An 18,896-nucleotide genomic window follows, 5' to 3' on the forward strand; every position below is an offset into this window, starting at 1 on the left:
GGACGATTTAGCATAGGTAACATTGGTTGGTTAGCCAGCATTTGCCAACTAGCAAACAATCGTTAGCTAGCTAGCCAACACTAACTTCCTAGCGCTATACTAAATCGTCCAGCACAATTTATGTATCCAAAAAGCAAAATTAATTTCATGGAAAACCTACCTTCTCTTTCCTGTATGGATGTTTTAGTCTCCTCTACAACACATTGTTTCTTTTCCAGAAATCTCTTATCTCTGGATTTTGCACACAACCTTCTTCTCGACCCCGGTTCTTTGCGCACTGTCGCTATGAGTCAATGGGCTTGTTCAACATTGCAGCTGACAGTGCAGGTGACTGCTGACTGACCGATCTACAAATAACTTTTCATCATAAATAACTACTCATTATTATTTGTTGATCAGTCACTCAGTCACAATTTTCCCATAAAAAATTATGATTTTGATCCTCTTGAACACGAGCATTTTCACACAAATTGTGGGCATGTTCTGGGTTGTCCTTGTTTCGAGCACGTTGCGCAGATGGGCAGATCTTGACGTGGTGCCTTAATTCCTTGGAAAAATAAATAAGTGCACCAATACATCCCATCCAAAGGTAAGAACGTATTTCAACCGTGAAACCCTTGCAACATTACATGATGAAATAAGAGGTTGTCTAATTAACCATTTATAAACCATTCTTAATAGGCTTACAATTTGGCAAGCACTGAAGGATTATCTCACAATTTTAGCCGTAACTGTTTATTAACGGGTTAAATTTCAGTAGACACTCTTATCCAGAGCAACTAGGGTTAAGTGCTTTGCTCAACGAGAGATTCTTCACCTAGTTGGCCTTGGGATTAAAACCAGCGACCTTACGGTTACAGGCACAACGCTCTTAACCACTAGTGTTTGATTGATGCTTATCAAAGTAATTCACCTATTGTCAAGCCCCACTCTTTTTAGCTTCACGCACCGTGAAATGACTTAGCAATAAAAAAAAAGAAAACCGTTATAACAAAATCATAATAACAGATATTACATTTGTAAGAAGCATGGTAACAAACATTTGTTGTTACACCTCTGTAATACGGACTGCAATTACCACCAGTTACATGTTGTGGGTGCACCGCAACTATGAAATGTTACAATTAATTACAATACCTTAAAATGAAGTGTTACCAAAATACCCATCCATCATGATTTCAAAATCCTACCCCTATTTGCAGGTGAGACAACAAACAGGTCAACATTTATTTTCGTTAATGAACCAATAAAAACCTCCAGTGAAGCTCAGAGTTACTGCAGAGAGTACCACACAGACCTGGCCAGTGTGAGGAACCAGACTGAGAACCAGGAGATACAGAAGATGGTGTCTAAGGGTAGTAAAGTGTGGATCGGCCTGTTCAGAGACTCCTGGAAGTGGTCGGATGGGAGTGACTCCTCCTTCAGGCACTGGAAGCCTACACAACCCAATAACAATGGAGGGGTTCAGTCCTGTGGTGCTGCAGTGTACAAAGAAGGACAATCGTGGACGGACAGATGGTTTGATTGGAATTGTAACGACAGACATCCCTTTGTTTGCTCCAGTGGTGAGTTACTTTAAACTCCTCTACTAAAAAAGCAGTGTTTCCCAGTCCTGGCCCTGGGGACCCAAAGGGGTGTACAATTTTCTTTGAAAACTCACCTGTTTCAAATAATCAAAGGCTTAATTATGAGTTTAATTAGTTGAATCAAGTGTGTTAGGGCTCGGGCAAAAACAAAAATGGGCACCCTTTTGGGTTCCCACGACCAAGATTGGGAAACACTGAGTAACAACTGGATTGCTTGTAAAAAACAAAACAAAGAACAACCCTATTTTCTCCCATTTGTGGTCTTGAGTGTTTAGGTCTACACCAGTGGAGTGTATTCATGAATGCCAAGGGAAGCCAGCCTTCCCCAAAAAATTGACCAAGAAAAAAACGAAAAGACATACAAAATAATGTGTCTTTCGTCTCTCTGTTTCATCAATTTCCTTCAATTTGCAAGAGTCTGATTGTACTGTATCTCACTCGGGAAAGCATCCAAGTGAACGAAATAGCGCCCCTCTGTCTTAACATGTGAGGCCATCTATCTGATGCTCTCTGGTCAAAAAGAGTATGACATTGTTGCAGCCCGTAGCATTGAATGCAAGGGAAGCCAGTGAGCTTTTGGTCTCCCTTGATAACAAAAATAATAGCCAATCAGCGTTGATCTAAACTGAGTGAGCTCAGATGTGAATGGTCCTGGTGCACCCCAAAAATGTTTCAAGGGAAGCCAGTTTGGAATTGGCTTCACACCAATCACATCAGACGCCAACAGTCATTGACTGAAAAATGTTAATTGTTGTGTCGTTTCCCTCTGGTGGCTAGCTAGCTAGCTAAAATCATCCCTTTCCTAAATTAGCCATGGATGGAGATAGGGATTTGGACTTGTGGTTTTACTTAATTCTCCGTTCTGGCCAATGAGTATAACGTCATTTCTGATCCAACCATAAATTCATACATTAATTCAAATCAAATTTTATTGGTCACATACACGTGATTAGCAGATGTTATTATGGGTGTAGTGAAATGCTTGTAATTGTGCCCCTGGACTGAGGATGGAAGTTCAACATGTAGCTAGATGTAGTAGGCTAATGTTAACAAGCTGGCCTAGCGCATAATTACCCATGAAAGAAAGTTGGGCTAGCCAGCAAGCATTTTAGCCAGATAGCATAGGACAACAAAAACTTAAAGCGTGTACTGTATGACAGTCATAGACCGTTTAGGCAACATGAAAGAGGAGGATGGCATTGGTGTTTCTCTACAAGTAGGGTGAATTAACATGTTTTTTCTACTTGCATGCATACACGAATACACACACACACACAGAAATCAGTAAAATTGACAGCCACATCATATTTAGCTTACGTTGATTGGACTAAATAATTTTTAGCATATTTTGTCACTGTATTAGACTAAGCATAGGTGATGTTGAAATTGAAATGATGCTGGCATAATGAAGGCAGCACCTGCATTCTTTGCCACTTGCGGTAACTCTGTGTGTTCTAAATCAATAGTTGTTTAGTAGCCCGAAAATGTTGGAAACATTAACTTACATGACCTACAGCATGGTCAAGCATCTTTTTTTTACATGCAATATGTTATCTCGACTTTACCAGACAGATGTTGCTCTCTAGTTTTGTGATGAAACAAATGTGTGGTTGAATGTATTCTGCCAAAGTGTCTTCTTTTTTGTCTCGGCCTTTCTATGACAGCATATTTGATTACTGTCATTCATATTCCATTCACCCAGTTCAATGTAACAGCAATAGGTTTAGGCTACTACATGATACTCACATTTTCCCTATAACCATCATGAGGTTGCTACAACCTAGTCTATGAATGAAAGTTTACAATGTAGGTGCACATAGGTCTGTCCAGTGACACATGGACAGACAGTCACAGATTCAATACCGCCTTGCACACTCTTGCTTGCATCTATCTGATATAGGGTGTAACCATTAGTTCAACCGTCGCAAAAGAGAGTTTCTATTGGACAAATTCAGGTATGTTTATCACCGTTTTGTTCCGTTTGCTTCCTTTTAAGAAACGTTTTTCAACAAGAATGAATACACCCCTGATTTCAAATAAACACATCTGTCACTTTCATAGCAGCCACACTGTATTTCTTCTTGCATCTATGCACTCTCCTCCTCTCACCTCTTCCCTTCGCTTGTGGACTTCAAAGTACAACACAGCAGTTGTATGTGACCAGGTGAAAAACCTTTCCAATCCAAACCATATCATAACGGTTACACACAGCCTACATTGTTGTCACCATATTAACTAAAGTAATGTTATAGTCAACATAGCTAATAGAACTAACGTGTTAGTGAACCTGCTACAATCATGCAGTAATGTTACAGTGTACAGTTAGTAAGCAGTTCAGCCCTTACTCTCTCTTGCTATTTCTCTCTTGCTTCTTCTTCAATTTGGAAGAAATTAATTTGTTCAAAACTGTCAACTACTCACCACATTTTATGCACTGCAGTGCTAGCTAGCTTTAGCTATGCTTTCAGTAATAGTTTCATTCTCTGATCCTTTGATTGGGTGGACAACATGTCAGTTCATGCTAATAGAGCTCTGAAAGTTTGGAGGATGTCCTCCGGAAGTTGACATCATTACTGTGTAAGTCTATGAAGGGGGTGAGAACAATGAGCCTCCTAGGTTTTGTATTGAAGTCAATGTACCCAGAGGAGGACAAAAGCTAGCTGTCCTCTGGCTACACCATGGTGCTACCCTACAGATTGCTGTTGAGGCTACTGTAGACCTTCATTGCAAAATAGTGTGTTTTAATCAATTATTTGCTGACGTGATTATATTTAGTATAGTCTTATCTAAAAAGGGTAATTTTTTTATGTTTTACAAACACATTTTTATGAAATTCACTGTCCTCCCCTTCCTCCTCTGAGGAGCCTCCACTGAGAGCAAACAACGTAATTAACACAACACAATTAACACAATATGGCTTTTTTCCCGGTGATTTTACCTACGCACCGCTACTGGTCTACACAATGTTAATATAACGTTCCCTTCATTTTACTTTGCAACATGCACTGCGATCAACATGACAAACATTTTATCCACGTATCTGTGTATTTCTATGCTCCTCCCCCCAGTAAAGAAGACACAGCAGGTTGTGAGAGTGAAGCTGACCCCAAAGGACCAGAACATGGTGCTGACTGATATTGTCGTGCAAGAGGCCATCTTGCAACAGGTGAATCTCACGTCATACCAATTATCTCCGTAAGGCACACAGAGGGGTGGCATGCAGCCTCGAGGTTAGAGCAGTGGGCCAGTAACTGAAAGGTAGCTGGTTTGAATACTGTAGCCGACTTGGTGAAAAATCTGTTGAGCAAGGCACTTAACCGTCATTTCTACAGGGGCGCTGTACAATGGTGAACCTGGCTGTGAACCCACTCCCTGCAGGTGTCTCAGGGGGAGTTGGGATAATAGAAAAACATTTCCATTACACACTTGTGTGTAACAGGACAAATATATTCACCCCCATAATACTTATTAAGTATATTATTTATTTACTATATTTCTATAGCCTAGCATGGCATATCCTAGCATATTATACTAAAGACTCTTTCTGTTCCACAGATAAAGAAGGAGCTGAGAGGTAAGGGGATGCCTGATGACATCAAACTAATATGGAAGGAGCAGCTCAATGAAAAGATATTTCACAAGGAAGAAAATAAGGATTCCCAGAAGAAGGAGAGGAAAGACGTCATGACAAAGTTAGAATTCTAAATTGGGGAAAGGTCTCATTCATATATATATATATTCATATATATATATTCATATATATACAGTTGTAGTAAGACGTTTACATACACTTAGGTTGGAGTCATTAAAACGTATTTTTCAACCACTCCACAAATTTCTTGTTAACAAACTATGGTTTTGGCAAGTCCGTTAGGACATCTACTTTGTGCATGACACAAAGCTAGCTACTTCAGTGGATATTGAACACATTTCTACCAGCAAATGAACACATTTCTAGCGGCAAATGTGCTAAATGATTACCATGCTAAAAGAAGGGATAATCAACTCAGGGCTCAATGTGTTCTCTGGAAAATGTGTGGAAGGTCAGTTCCACTCTGCTAGTGTGTCGTGGAACACACTTTCCAGGTAGTTTTCCATAGAACGCATAGCCCCTCGTTGATTATCCCTTTCATAATACACACTGCAGAATGCCTTTCAAGCCAATCAAAAATGTGTTTTCAGCAATGCTGTGGTATATACATATACATAACATGTGTATACATCTATGTATATGTATAAGTAATATGTGTGACCATTTTATTTATGTACTTGTTTGCAGTGATTAGATTTTGAAGTTGTATGTGTGACCATTTTATATATTCCCCCCAAAAAGAAACACATTTTTAGCATTTATTAGTAGGGGGTGCTAGCTACATTACAGTGTATGCTGTCATACTCATTAAAAACGGTTTTGTTTCAGTTGATGATGGATCAGAACCTAATTTGACATACTGGTATGATAAATGTTCATATACTATATTGTAGCAACCTTAAACAACACCTAGAGACCTCGTCAAGAGGTTCGGACTTCTGGGCATAACGGCTAAGGTGTTGGGTTGACATTTGCTAGACCCAGATTTCAGTCCTAGTCTGGGCTACCCCCTCCCCCCCTCTCCCCTCAGTATGTTAATTATGTAGGTTAAATAGGTATCAACTATATAAATCCTGTTTGAATTTTTTTAAGAAACATGTTAGTAAAGTAGTAATTGAATAAACTTCCTGCCATGTTTGAGGCACCATCGTAACTCTGCCACGTAAGCCAGACATGGAAAAACTGAGCCTCAATAACACATAATTTGCCACTTTCGCAATGCCCTCGCCTGTTGTCTCCGACACCCTATATAGCCTAATAAACTCCTCGTGAGGGACAAGGTCATGGTCAACATAATGCAGTCAGACACTCTCCTGTTCAGCACCAGAGACATCTTGATTACCATCAACAATTACTGAAAATTGTACAATAGGAAGAGACCTAATCTCATCTGCGATGCCTCGAATGACTGTATTGGCCATGATATTCAGAATTTCATTCTGTGCTTTGGGGCCTGTGTACATTGTGGTACACTCTGTTAACCACTTCAGTAAAATGGGATCATCCTCTTCTGCCCTAAGTTTCAAAAGCTGGTATAAATCCCCCCTGTCATCCGTGTGGCCTCTGGCGTGTGGCCTCTGGCGCGCCGAACTAAAAATGTTCATCAAGCAATGCCTTGCGTCCTCCTGCTTGAAAACACCTGGTCCTGCCGTGGCTGTGACAGTGTCCTCTGAAGTCTCTCTCCCTGGCTCTTTCCCTTTCAACACCCTCACTGACTCACAGTCTGTCTCCTAGAAAATAAATAAGGTGTTTGCCACACTCCTAACTACCGGTACCCAAAACTACATAATTAATCAGCAATACCATTGCCTTAAACAAATCTTAGCTCAGTCACCAGTTTAAGCGAGAGAGAACCTTTCATAATGTTGCCAAACAAAGACAAACTTAACTGAGACTCCCTGTCTCTGCCAGTCTATCCCCAGCTCTGCTGCCTGCTCTGCCTAATGACATCATTGTGAAACATTTCCATTAGCATTTCACTTCTTTCTTATGAACATTTGATCAACTAGTCTTTGAAATATTAGGCTAGCAGGGTTCTTAATTTGCATTTTGGTGTACTGAAAAATACTCTGATGTCTGTCTTTTTTCTACCTGTCTGGCTACACACACTCACACACACACACACACACACACACACACACACACACACACACACACACACACACACACACACACACACACACACACACACACAGAAACACACACACACACACAGTGTGCAGGTTATTTACAGTAGGAGATGGGCTTCTATCATCTATATTCTATCATTCTATAATGGGCTTCGATCTAAAAGGTAGCTAGCCTGTTAAGGATAGGGGGCAGTATTTTCACGGCCGGATAAAAAACATACCCGATTAAAACTGGTTACTACTCTTGCCCAGAAATGAGAATATGCATATTATTAGTAGATTTGGATAGGAAACACTCTGAAGTTTCTAAAACTGTTTGAATGGTGTCTGTGAGTATAACAGAACTCATATGGCAGGCAAAAACCTGAGAAAATTCCAAGCAGGAAGTGGACTGTCTGAGAATTGTAGCTATTCTTTTGATTCTCTATCGAAACTACAGTATCTGTGGGGTTACGTGGCACTTTCCAAGGCTTCCATTGGCTGTCTAAAGCCTTCAGAAAGCGGATTGAGCCGTCTCCTGTCTCTGGGCAGAGTATAGTAACGCAGTTTCTCAGTGGTCTGCCTGGTGACAAAGAGATTGGATATGCGCGTTCCTGCGAGCACGCTGTTTTTTCTTTTCCTCTTTGAATGAATACACTATTGTCCGGTTGGAATATTATCGCTATTTTACGAGAAAAATACCATAAAAATTGATTTTAAACAGCGTTTGACATGCTTCTAAGTACGGTAATGGAACATTTTGACTTTTTTTGTCTCGAAATGCGCTCGCACGTTACCCTTTGGATAGTGACCTGAACGCAGGAACAAAACGGAGGTATTTGGACATAACTATGGATTATTTGGAACAAAAACAACATTTCTTGTGGAAGTAGCAGTCCTGGGAGTGCATTCTGACGAAGATCAGCAAAGGTAATATAATATTTCTAATACTAATTCTGAGTTTAGTTTGCCCCGAACTTGGCGGGTGTCAAAATAGCTCACCGTGATGGCTGAGCTATGTTCTCAGAATATTGAAAAATGTGCTTTCACCGAGAAGCTATTTTAAAATCTGACACCGCGATTGCATAAAGGAGTTCTGTATCTATAATTCTTAACCTGTTATGGCTAGGGGGCAGTATTTTCACGGCGGGATAAAAAACGTACCCGATTTAATCTGGTTACTACTCCTGCCCAGTAACTAGAATATGCATATAATTATTGGCTTTGGACAGAAAACACTCCAAAGTTTCTAAAACTGTTTGAATGGTGTCTGTGAGTATAACAGAACTCAAATGGCAGGTCAAAACCTGAGAGATTCCTTTACAGGAAGTGGCCTGTCTGACCATTTCTTGAACTTCTTTGCCATCTCTATCTTTTACAAAGGATCTCTGCTCTAACGTGACACTTCCTACGTATTCCATGGGCGCTCAGAGCCCGGGAAAAACCTGAATGTCGTCATCCCAGCCCCAGGCTGAAACACATTATCGCCTTTCTCAAGTGGCGGATCAAGGGACTGTGGGCTTAGGTGCGTGCCCTGGCCGCCCCCGTCGTTGTATTTTTTTCCTCTGTTTGCCGAAAAGGAGATTCCCGGTCGGAATATTATCGCTTTTTTACGAGATAAATTGCATAAAAATTGATTTTAAACAGCGGTTGACATGCTTCGAAGTACGGTAATGGAATATTTAGAATTTTTTTGTCACGAATTGCGCCATGCGCACGACCCTGATATACCATTTCGGATAGTTTCTGGAACGCACGAACAAAACGCCGCTATTCGGATATAACGATGGATTATTTGGGACCAAACCAACATTTGTTATTGAAGTAGCAGTCCTGGGAGTGCATTCTGACGAAGACAACAAAAGGTAATCAAACTTTTATAATAGTAAATCTGATTTTGGTGAAGGCTAAACTTGCCGGGTGTCTAAATAGCTAGCCCGTGATGGCTGGGCTATGTACTTAGAATATTGCAAAATGTGCTTTCACCAAAAAGCTATTTTAAAATCGGACATATCGAGTGCATAGAGGAGTTCTGTATCTATAATTCTTAAAATAATTGTTATGCTTTTTGTGAACCTTTATCGTGAGTAATTTAGTAAATTGTTAGTAAATTCCCCGGAAGTTTGCGGGGGGTATGCTAGTTCTGAACGTCACATGCTAATGTAAAAAGCAGTTTTTAGATATAAATATGAACTTGATTGAACAAAACATGCATGTATTGTATAACAATGTCCTAGGTGTGTCATCTGATGAAGATCATAAAAGGTTAGTGCAGAATTTAGCTGTCTTCTGGGTTTTTGTGACATTATATGCTAGCTTGAAAAATGGGTGTCTGATTATTTCTGGCTGGGTACTCTGCTGACATAATCTAATGTTTTGCTTTCGCTGTAAAGCCTTTTTGAAATTGGACAGTGTGGTTAGATAAAGGAGAGTCTTGTCTTTAAAATGCTGTGAAATAGTCATATGTTTGAAAAATTGAAGTTTTTGTATTTTTGAGGAATTTGTAATTCGCGCCACGCCTATCATTGGATATTGGAGCAGGTGTTCCGCTAGCGGAACGTCTAGATGTAAGAGGTTAAAATAATTATGTATTTTGTCAACGTTTATGAGTAATTTTGTAAATTCACCGGAAGTTTTTGGTAGGAATACATGTTCTGAACATCACACGCCAATGTGAAAAGCTGTTTTTGGATATAAATATGAACTTGATTGAACAAAACATACATGTATTGTATAACGTAATGTCCTAGGAGTGTCATCTGATGAAGTTCATCAAAGGTTAGTGCTTCATTTAGCTGTGTTTTGGGGTTTTATTGACATGTATGCTTGCTTGGATAATGGCTGTGTGATTATTTTTGGTTTATGTACTCTCCTAACATAATCTAATGTTTTGCTTTCACTGTAAAGCCTTTTTGAAATGTGGTTAGTTTAACGAGAGTCTTATCTTTAAAATGGTGTAAAATAGTTGATTGTTTGAGAAAATTGAATTGTGGTATTTTAGTAGTTTTTGTATTTCGCGCCATGCGATTCCATTGGCTGTCGGCTAGGGGTCCCGCTGGCGGAACGGCATTCCGCTAGCGGAACGCCTGTCCACAACAGGCTAGCTAGTCAGCTAGCAAATGAGAAACGGATTGCAGTGACAAGGTTTGACAGCTGTATGAGTTCACCATTTACACAACGTATGCTGCAACCTTTTGCAATTTTAATATAGTTTCTGTTTTATATTGGCTGGCTTCCAACAATAGCTGAATTTGCAGAGCTAGCGAGCACCAATTCTGTTTCTGTGGTATTTGCTTTAATCTTTGCTCTCGTCAGTTTACTCCATGATCGGCACACGGGTGCTTCAAAGTCCCCCAGCGACAATTTAGCTTTTGCAACGAGACCATTAAAGATTTTTTTATTTTTTATTTTTTATTTCACCTTTATTTAACCAGGTAGGCTTGTTGAAAACAAGTTCTCATTTGCAACTGCGACCTGACCAAGATAAAGCATAGCAGTTAGACACATACAACACAGAGTTACACATGGAATGAACAAAACATACAGTCAATAATACAGTAGAAAAAAAAGAAAACAAAAAGTCTATATACAGTAAGTGCAAATGAGGTAAAATAAGGGAATTAAGGCAATAAATAGGCCATGGTGGCAAAGTAATTACAATATGGCAATTAAACACTGGAATGGTAGATGTGCAAAAGATGGATGTGTGCAAGTAGAGATACTGGGGTGCAAAAGGAGCAGAATAAATAAATAAATAAATACAGTATGGGGATAAGATAGATAGATGGGCTGTATACAGATGGGCTATGAACAGGTGCAGTGATCTGTGAGCTGCTCTGACAGCTAGTGCTTAAAGCTAGTGAGGGAGATGGGAATCTCCAGCTTCAGAGATTTTTGCAGTTCGTTCCAGTCATTGGCAGCAGAGAACTGGAAGGAAAGGCAACCAAAGGAGGAATTGGCTTTGGGGGTGACCAGTGAGATATACCTGCTGGAGCGTGTGCTATGAGTGGGTGCTGCTATGGTGACCAGCGAGCTGAGATATTTAAGACAATGGTAGAAGAGTGTAGTTGTCACGTCCTGACCAGTATAAGGGTTAATTGTTATTGTAGTTTGGTCAGGACGTGGCAGAGGGTATTTGTTTTATGTGGTTCGGGGTGGTGTTTTATTTAGTAGGGCATTTGATTTATGTATTCCGGGGTTTTTGGGCACTGTTTTATATTCATGTATTTCTATGTTTAATCTAGTGAGTCTGGTTCTATGTTTAGTTAATTGGGGTGGGGACTCTCAATTGAAGGCAGGTGTTGTCTATTTGTCTTTGATTGAGAGTTCTATATAATAGGGGGTGTTTGTAATTTGTGGGAAATTGTTTCTTGTTTAGCGTGTGTGAGCCTGACAAGACTGTTGTGTTGATCGTGAGTTAGTTTTTGTTTATTATTTTTGGTGTTCACTTTTGAGTTAAATAAACGTCAAGATGAGCATCCACATACCTGCTGCATTTTGGTCCTCCTTTCCCGACGACAACCGTGACAGTAGTTCTTTTCAGTTTGGAGTTCAGTTTATTGCTGACCTTATCATAGGGACATTAAAAGCACTACAGCTGCATGCTGATCTTGGAATAAACTGACGATAGCAAAGATTCCATCTTTGTCGACGCCACATAAATGGAATAGGTACAAGCTAGCTTGCTAGCTAATGTTTGCTTTAGTTTGCTCGCTAGCTCTGCAAATCCAGCTATTGTGTGTGTGTGAATCCTGCCAAAAAAAAACAAAATCACTATGGTGCTATTGACTAGATTAACCTCACGTTAGTTATGTGCATTGAGTGCCTTTCAGACGGTAGACATGATCCCTCTGTTACCTTGCCAGTTAAGGAACACTACGTTCAAATCAAATTAAAGGTTATTTGTCACGTGCGCCGAATACAACAGGTGTAGACCTTACAGTGAAATGCTTACTTACAGGCTCTAACCAATAGTGCAAAAAAGGTATTAGGTGAACAAAAGGTATGTAAAGAAATAAAACAGTAAAAAGACAGGCTATATACAGTAGTGAGGCTATAAAAGTAGCGAGGCTACGTACAGACACCGGTTAGTCAGGCTGATTGGGGTAGTATGTACATGTAGATATGGTTAAAGTGACAATGCATATACGATGAACAGAGAGTAGCAGTAGCGTAAAAGAGGGGTTGGCGGGTGGTGGGTGGCGGGATACAATGCAGATAGCCCAGTTAGCCAATGTGCGGGGGCACTGAGCACTGTTGAGCACTGTTACATCAAACCATTGTGAGGCAAAGGGTGGGGGGGGGTCGCAATCTTTTGAAACTTAAAAACGCACTATTAAGTGTCTATAATCAGCACAAGTGCTTTCATTGTGTATTATTAATATTATTGAAATGATATAGTTACGTTTACAGTGATATATTGGGGGGGGAAATCCTATTTTTCCCAGGATGGGAGGGTCGTGTCCCCCCGGGATTTCCGCCTATGTATGAGGCTCCCGGCCCTGTGTCCTCTGTACCTGCATCTCTTTCTCTTGTCAATGGCGGGGATTTCGGCCTTGTCCGGTGTCTGAAGTACATCCTGTGTGTCCTGCTTGTTGAAGAAAAAATCTTTGTCTAATCCGAGGTGAGTAATCGCTGTCCTGATATCCATAAGCTCTTTTTTTGCAGTAAGATATGGTGGCAGAAACATTATGTACAAAATAAGTTACAAATAACGCGGAAAAAAACACATAATAGCACAATTGGTTAGTTGCCCGTAAAACGGCTGCATTGACTGTATGCAAAAATAGTGTTTAACATTATTTTTTAATGACTACCTCATCTCTGTAGCACACACAAACATTTATCCGTAAGTTCCCTCAGTCGAGCAGTGAATTTCAAACACAGATTTAACCACAAAGGCAAGAGCGGTTTTCCAATGCCTCGTAAAGAAGGGCACCTATTGGTAGATTGGTAAAATATGTATACACTACCGGTCAAAAGTTTTAGAACCCCTACTCATTCAAGGGTTTTTCTTAATTTTTACTATTTTCTACATTGTAGAATAATAGTGAAGACATTAAGATTATGATATAACACATGGAATCATGTAGTAACCAAAATTAAAATATATTTGATATTTTTCAAATAACCACCCTTTGCCTTTGTCACGACTACTGCCGAGGGTGGTTCCTCTCCCTGTTCGGGTGGCGCTCGGCGGTCGTCGTCACCGGCCTACTAGCTGCCATCGATCCCCTTTTCGTTTTTCTGTTAGTTATGTCTATTAGTTGCACCTGTGTTCATTTAGGTAATTAGTGGTGTTATTTAAGCCCGCCTGTCCACCTGTTCTGTGTGCGGGCTTGTTACGTGTTTTCACTGTGTTTGTGTAGTGTATCGTGTTGTTGGACTTTGGATTTTTGTTACGCCCTGTTGTATTTGGGCATATTTCTCTTTTGTGGTACTTATTAAATATATATTGTACTAAACATTTTTCTGCCTCCTGCGCCTGACTCCACACCCACGACGTCCAAGCGTTACAGCCTTGATGACATCTTTGCACACTCTTGGCATTCTTTCAACCAGCTTCACCTGGAATGCTTTTCTAACAGTCTTGAAGGAGTTCCCACATATGCTGAGCACTTGTTTGATGCTTTTCCTTCACTCTGCGGTCCGACTCATCCCCAACCATCTCGATTTGGTTGAGGTCGGGGAATTGTGGAGGCCAGGTCATCTGATGCAGCACTCCATCACTCTCCTTCTTGGTAAAATAGCCCTTACACAGCCTGGAGGTGTGTTGGGTCATTTTCCTGTTGAAAAACAAATGATAGTCCCACTAAGACCAAACCAGATGGGATGGTGTCTAGCTATGTAGCCATGCAGGTTAAGTGTGCCTTGAATTCTAAATAAATCACAAACAGTGTCACCAGCAAAGCACCCTCACACCATAACACCTCCTCCTTCATGCTTTACGGTGGGGAATACACATGCAGAGATCATCTGTTCACCAACACCGCATCTCACAAAAATACGGCGGGTTGGAACCAAAAATCTCCAATTTGGACTCCAGACCTAATGTCCATTGCACGTGTTTCTTGGTCCAAGCCAGTCACTTCTTCTTATTGGGATCCTTTAGTAGTGGTTTCTTTGCAGCAATTTGACCATGAAGGCCTGATTCACACTGTCTCCTCTGAACAGTTGATGTTGAGATGTGTCTGTTACTTGAACTCTGTGAAGCATTTATTTGGGCAGCAATTTCTGAGGCTGGTAACTCCAATGAACTCATCCTCTGCAGCAAAGGTAACTCTGGGTCTTCCATTCCTGTGGCGGTCCTCATGAGAGACAGTTTTATCATAGCGCTTGATGGTTTTTGTGACTGCACTTGAAGAAACTTTCAAAGTTCTTGAAATGTTCCATATTGACTGACCTTCATGTCTCAAATTATTGATGGACTGTCGTGTATCTTTGCTTATTTGAGCTGTTCTTGCCATAATATGGACTTGGTCTTTCACTAAATAGGGCTATCTTCTGTATACCCTCTGAAGTTTCTAAAACTGTTTGAATGATGTCTGTGAGTATAACAGAACTCATATGGCAGACAAAAACCTGAGAAAAATCTAACCAGGAAGTGGGAAATCTAGTGCTTGTAGTCCTTTCAAGTCATTGCCTATCCAACACACAGTGACTTAGGGTTCATTTCGCACTTCCTAAGGCTTCCACTAGATGTCAACAGTCTTTAGAAAGTTGTTTGAGGTGTCTATGGTGAACAGAGAGCGAACAAAGGAAGTTGGAAGTTGGTGACTCAGGAAAGGACATGAGTTTATTGGCGCGCGTTCACATGAGGGGTAGCTGTGTTCTAAAACGTTTTTCAAGACATTTGAATCGTCCGGTTGGAATATTATTGAAGTTTTAAGTTAAAAAGGCCCTAAAGATTGATGCTATACAACGCTTGACATGTTTCAACGAATGTAAATAGAACTTATTTTTGACTTTTCGTCGTGATCTTTTGGGCGCGCTTCCTACATTTGGAGTAGCTTACTGAACGCGCAAACAACAAGGAGGTATTTGGACATAAATGATGGACTTTATCGAACAAAACAACATTTATTGTGGACCTAGGATTCCTGGAAGTGCCTTCTGATGAAGATCAAAAGGTAAGTGAATATTTATAATGCTATTTATGATTTTAGATGACTCCAAAATGGCGGGTATCTGTATTGCCTAGTGTATGTTTCTGAGCGCCGTACTCAGATTATTGCAACGTGTGCTTTCCCCGTGAAGCTTTTTTGAAATCTGTCACAGCGGTTGCATAAAGGAGATGGTTATCTAAAATTCTTTGAATAACAGTTTAATATTTTATCAATGTTTATGATGAGTATTTTTGTAAATTGTTGTGCTGATTCACCGCCAGTATTGGAGGCAAAATATTTTCTGAACATCACGCGCCAATGTAAAATGCTGTTTTTGGATATAAATATGAACTTTATCGAACAAAACATACATGTATTGTCTAACATTGAGTCCTAGGAGTGTCATCTGATGAAGATCGTCAAAGGTTAGTGCTTAATAATTTTAGCAGAATTTCTGGTATTTGTGACCCCTCTCCTGCTTGGAAAATGGCTGTGTGATTTTTCTTGTGTTGTACCTGTCCTAACATAATCTAACTTTATGCTTTCACCGTAAAGCCTTTTTTGAAATCGGACAATGTGGTTACATTAAGGAGAAGTGTACCTTTAAAATGGTGTAAAATAGTCGTATGTTTGAGAACTTTGAATTATGATATTTTGTTGTTTTGAATTTGGCGCTTTGATTTTTAACTGGCTGTTGAATAGTGTGTCCCGTGGGTGGGACGCTAGCATCCCACCTCCCCAAGAGAGGATAACGTCAAACTGAGATGGAAGGAGCAGCCAGGTGGAAACATCAGGAGCAGCCTGAAGAAAAGAGGGATTCCAAAAAGAAGAAAATGAAGGAGAGAAAATCAGTTTTGACAAAGAGAGAACTCTAAACTTGGAGAATTATGTTTCTTGATTTCTGGAAAGTTCTCCTATATATTATTTTATCTAATTTTCAGTTTTTTAACGGTTAAGGATTGGGGGAGGGAAAGCTGATCCTAGATCTGTACCTAGGGACACTTCACTCTAGAGAACAGTGGAAACACAGGTTTTTCAGTCATCATTCAACACCGCATGTTGGCAGCCTAATGTCTATTCTATAAGCTTTAGCTCAGTCACCTGGCAAACACAGATGACCTAGGTTCAAACCCATGTTTTCACCTTGGTAGGCTTCTTCATCACTGGCCACTAATATTTGCCAGGCTAATGGAGGGAGTGCCTATTACCATGGTGAGCAAGGCTAGTTTATTAGCATGGTGAGTGAGGCTAATCTATTAGCATGGTAAGCTAGGCTAATCTAATTACCATGGTGAGCGAGGTTAGCCTATTATGGTGAGTGATGCTAGCCTATTAGCATTGTGAGCAAGGCTAATCTAATTACCATGGTGAGTGAGGCTAGCCTATTATTATGTTGAGGAAGGTCAATAGAAGTATTTGATGGATAATTTGGAGTTAAGGTGGGTTAGGGTTAGAAGCCCCAGAAGGTTGTACAATGTGGAGGCCAAGGCTCATATCTATTATTAAATTAATCTAAAACATAGGAACATCACGTTTTTGACTGTACTGGACCTTTAAAGGGCAACTCCTACCCAGAACAATGAGGGCAGAGGTGGGTGGAGTTAAGAGGGTGACAGTCTGTTTCCTGATTATGAAAGCGTTTGGAGACTGGAAAGTTTCGACAACAACCCCGCCTGCAGGAAATCTGACGCAACTCCACTGCCACTTGACCTACAATAACTATATAGTTTACACACCTATTATGTTGGGAATTAAAATATATATATATATATATATATATATATATATATATATATATATATATATATATATATATATATATATGTATATATATATATATATATATATATATATGAATGTACAAGTGTAATATGTGTAGTTATCTAATGTAACAAGATGGTGTCATAACCTGATGTTTTGAGGTTCCTATCGATATGATTGAAATATGTCATTCTGAAAAAAAAAGTTGTACATTACATCTTTTGAAAATAAAGCTTTTTTGTCCTAAATGCTTGCATGTTTGACCTGTGATTTAATATAGATATTTAAAATTAAATATGAACAATGCATGCAGTATTTGGTACGTTTGGTTTGTGTGCTTCTACAAGAGACTGCTCTTCTCTGTGTCACGGAGGCTCTCCGCACTGCTAAAGCTAACTCTCTCTCCTCTGCTCTCATCCTTCTAGACCTATCTGCTGCCTTTGATACCGTGAACCATCAGATCCTCCTCTCCACCCTCTCCGAGCTGGGCATCTCTGGCACCGCGCACGCTTGGATTGCGTCCTACCTGACAGGTCGCTCCTACCAGGTGGCGTGGCGAGAATCTGTCTCCGCACCACGTGCTCTCACCACTGGTGTCCCCCAGGGCTCTGTTCTTGGCCCACTCCTATTCTCGCTATACACCAAGTCACTTGGCTCTGTCATATCCTCACATGGTCTCTCATATCATTGCTATGCAGATGACACACAATTAATCTTCTCCTTTCCCCCTTCTGACAACCAGGTGGCGAATCGCATCTCTGCATGTCTGGCAGACATATCAGTGTGGATGACGGATCACCACCTCAAGCTGAACCTCGGCAAGACGGAGCTGCTCTTCCTCCCGGGGAAGGACTGCCCGTTCCATGATCTCGCCATCACGGTTGACAACTCCCTTGTGTCCTCCTCCCAGAGTGCTAAGAGCCTTGGCGTGACCCTCGACAACACTTTGTCGTTCTCCACCAACATCAAGGCGGTGACCCGATCCTGTAGGTTCATGCTCTACAACATTCGCAGAGTACGACCCTGCCTCACACAGGAAGCGGCGCAGGTCCTAATCCAGGCACTTGTCATCTCCCGTCTGGATTACTGCAACTCGCTGTTGGCTGGGCTCCCTGCCTGTGCCATTAAACCCCTACAACTCATCCAGAACGCCGCAGCCCGTCTGGTGTTCAACCTTCCCAAGTTCTCTCACGTCACCCCGCTCCTCCGCTCTCTCCACTGGCTTCCAGTCGAAGCTCGCATCCGCTACAAGACCATGGTGCTTGCCTACGGAGCTGTGAGGGGAACGGCACCTCCGTACCTTCAGGCTCTGATCAGGCCCTACACCCAAACAAGGGCACTCCGTTCATCCACCTCTGGCCTGCTCGCCTCCCTACCTCTGAGGAAGCACAGTTCCCGCTCAGCCCAGTCAAAACTGTTCGCTGCTCTGGCACCCCAATGGTGGAACAAGCTCCCTCACGACGCCAGGACAGCGGAGTCAATCACCACCTTCCGGAGACACCTGAAACCCCACATCTTCAAGGAATACCTGGGATAGGATAAGGTAATCCTTCTAACCCCCCCCTTAAAAGATTTAGATGCACTATTGTAAAGTGGTTGTTCCACTGGATATTATAGGTGAATGCACCAATTTGTAAGTCGCTCTGGATAAGAGCGTCTGCTAAATGACTAAAATGTAAAAAATGTAAAGTATTAAGATGTGATGTCACAGTGAAAAAACTTTCTGGCGTGGATAGGGTTAAAA

At 40.9% G+C, this 18,896-nt stretch overlaps 1 protein-coding gene across 1 annotated transcript; it reads left to right on the forward strand.

Moving 5' to 3' along the window:
- The first annotated feature begins 1,018 nt into the window (after positions 1–1,018).
- Positions 1,019–5,411, forward strand: LOC106577974 (chondrolectin). The gene is made up of 3 exons (XM_045700563.1): positions 1,019–1,565; positions 4,655–4,752; positions 5,142–5,411. The coding sequence occupies exons 1-3, from the start codon at positions 1,343–1,345 to the stop codon at positions 5,289–5,291; spliced, it is 471 nt and encodes a 156-aa protein (XP_045556519.1). The 5' UTR covers positions 1,019–1,342; the 3' UTR covers positions 5,292–5,411.
- Positions 5,412–18,896: the final 13,485 nt, after the last annotated feature.

Source organism: Salmo salar, chromosome ssa18, assembly GCF_905237065.1.
Source record: "Salmo salar chromosome ssa18, Ssal_v3.1, whole genome shotgun sequence".
In the NCBI taxonomy this organism is placed as follows: domain Eukaryota; kingdom Metazoa; phylum Chordata; class Actinopteri; order Salmoniformes; family Salmonidae; genus Salmo; species Salmo salar.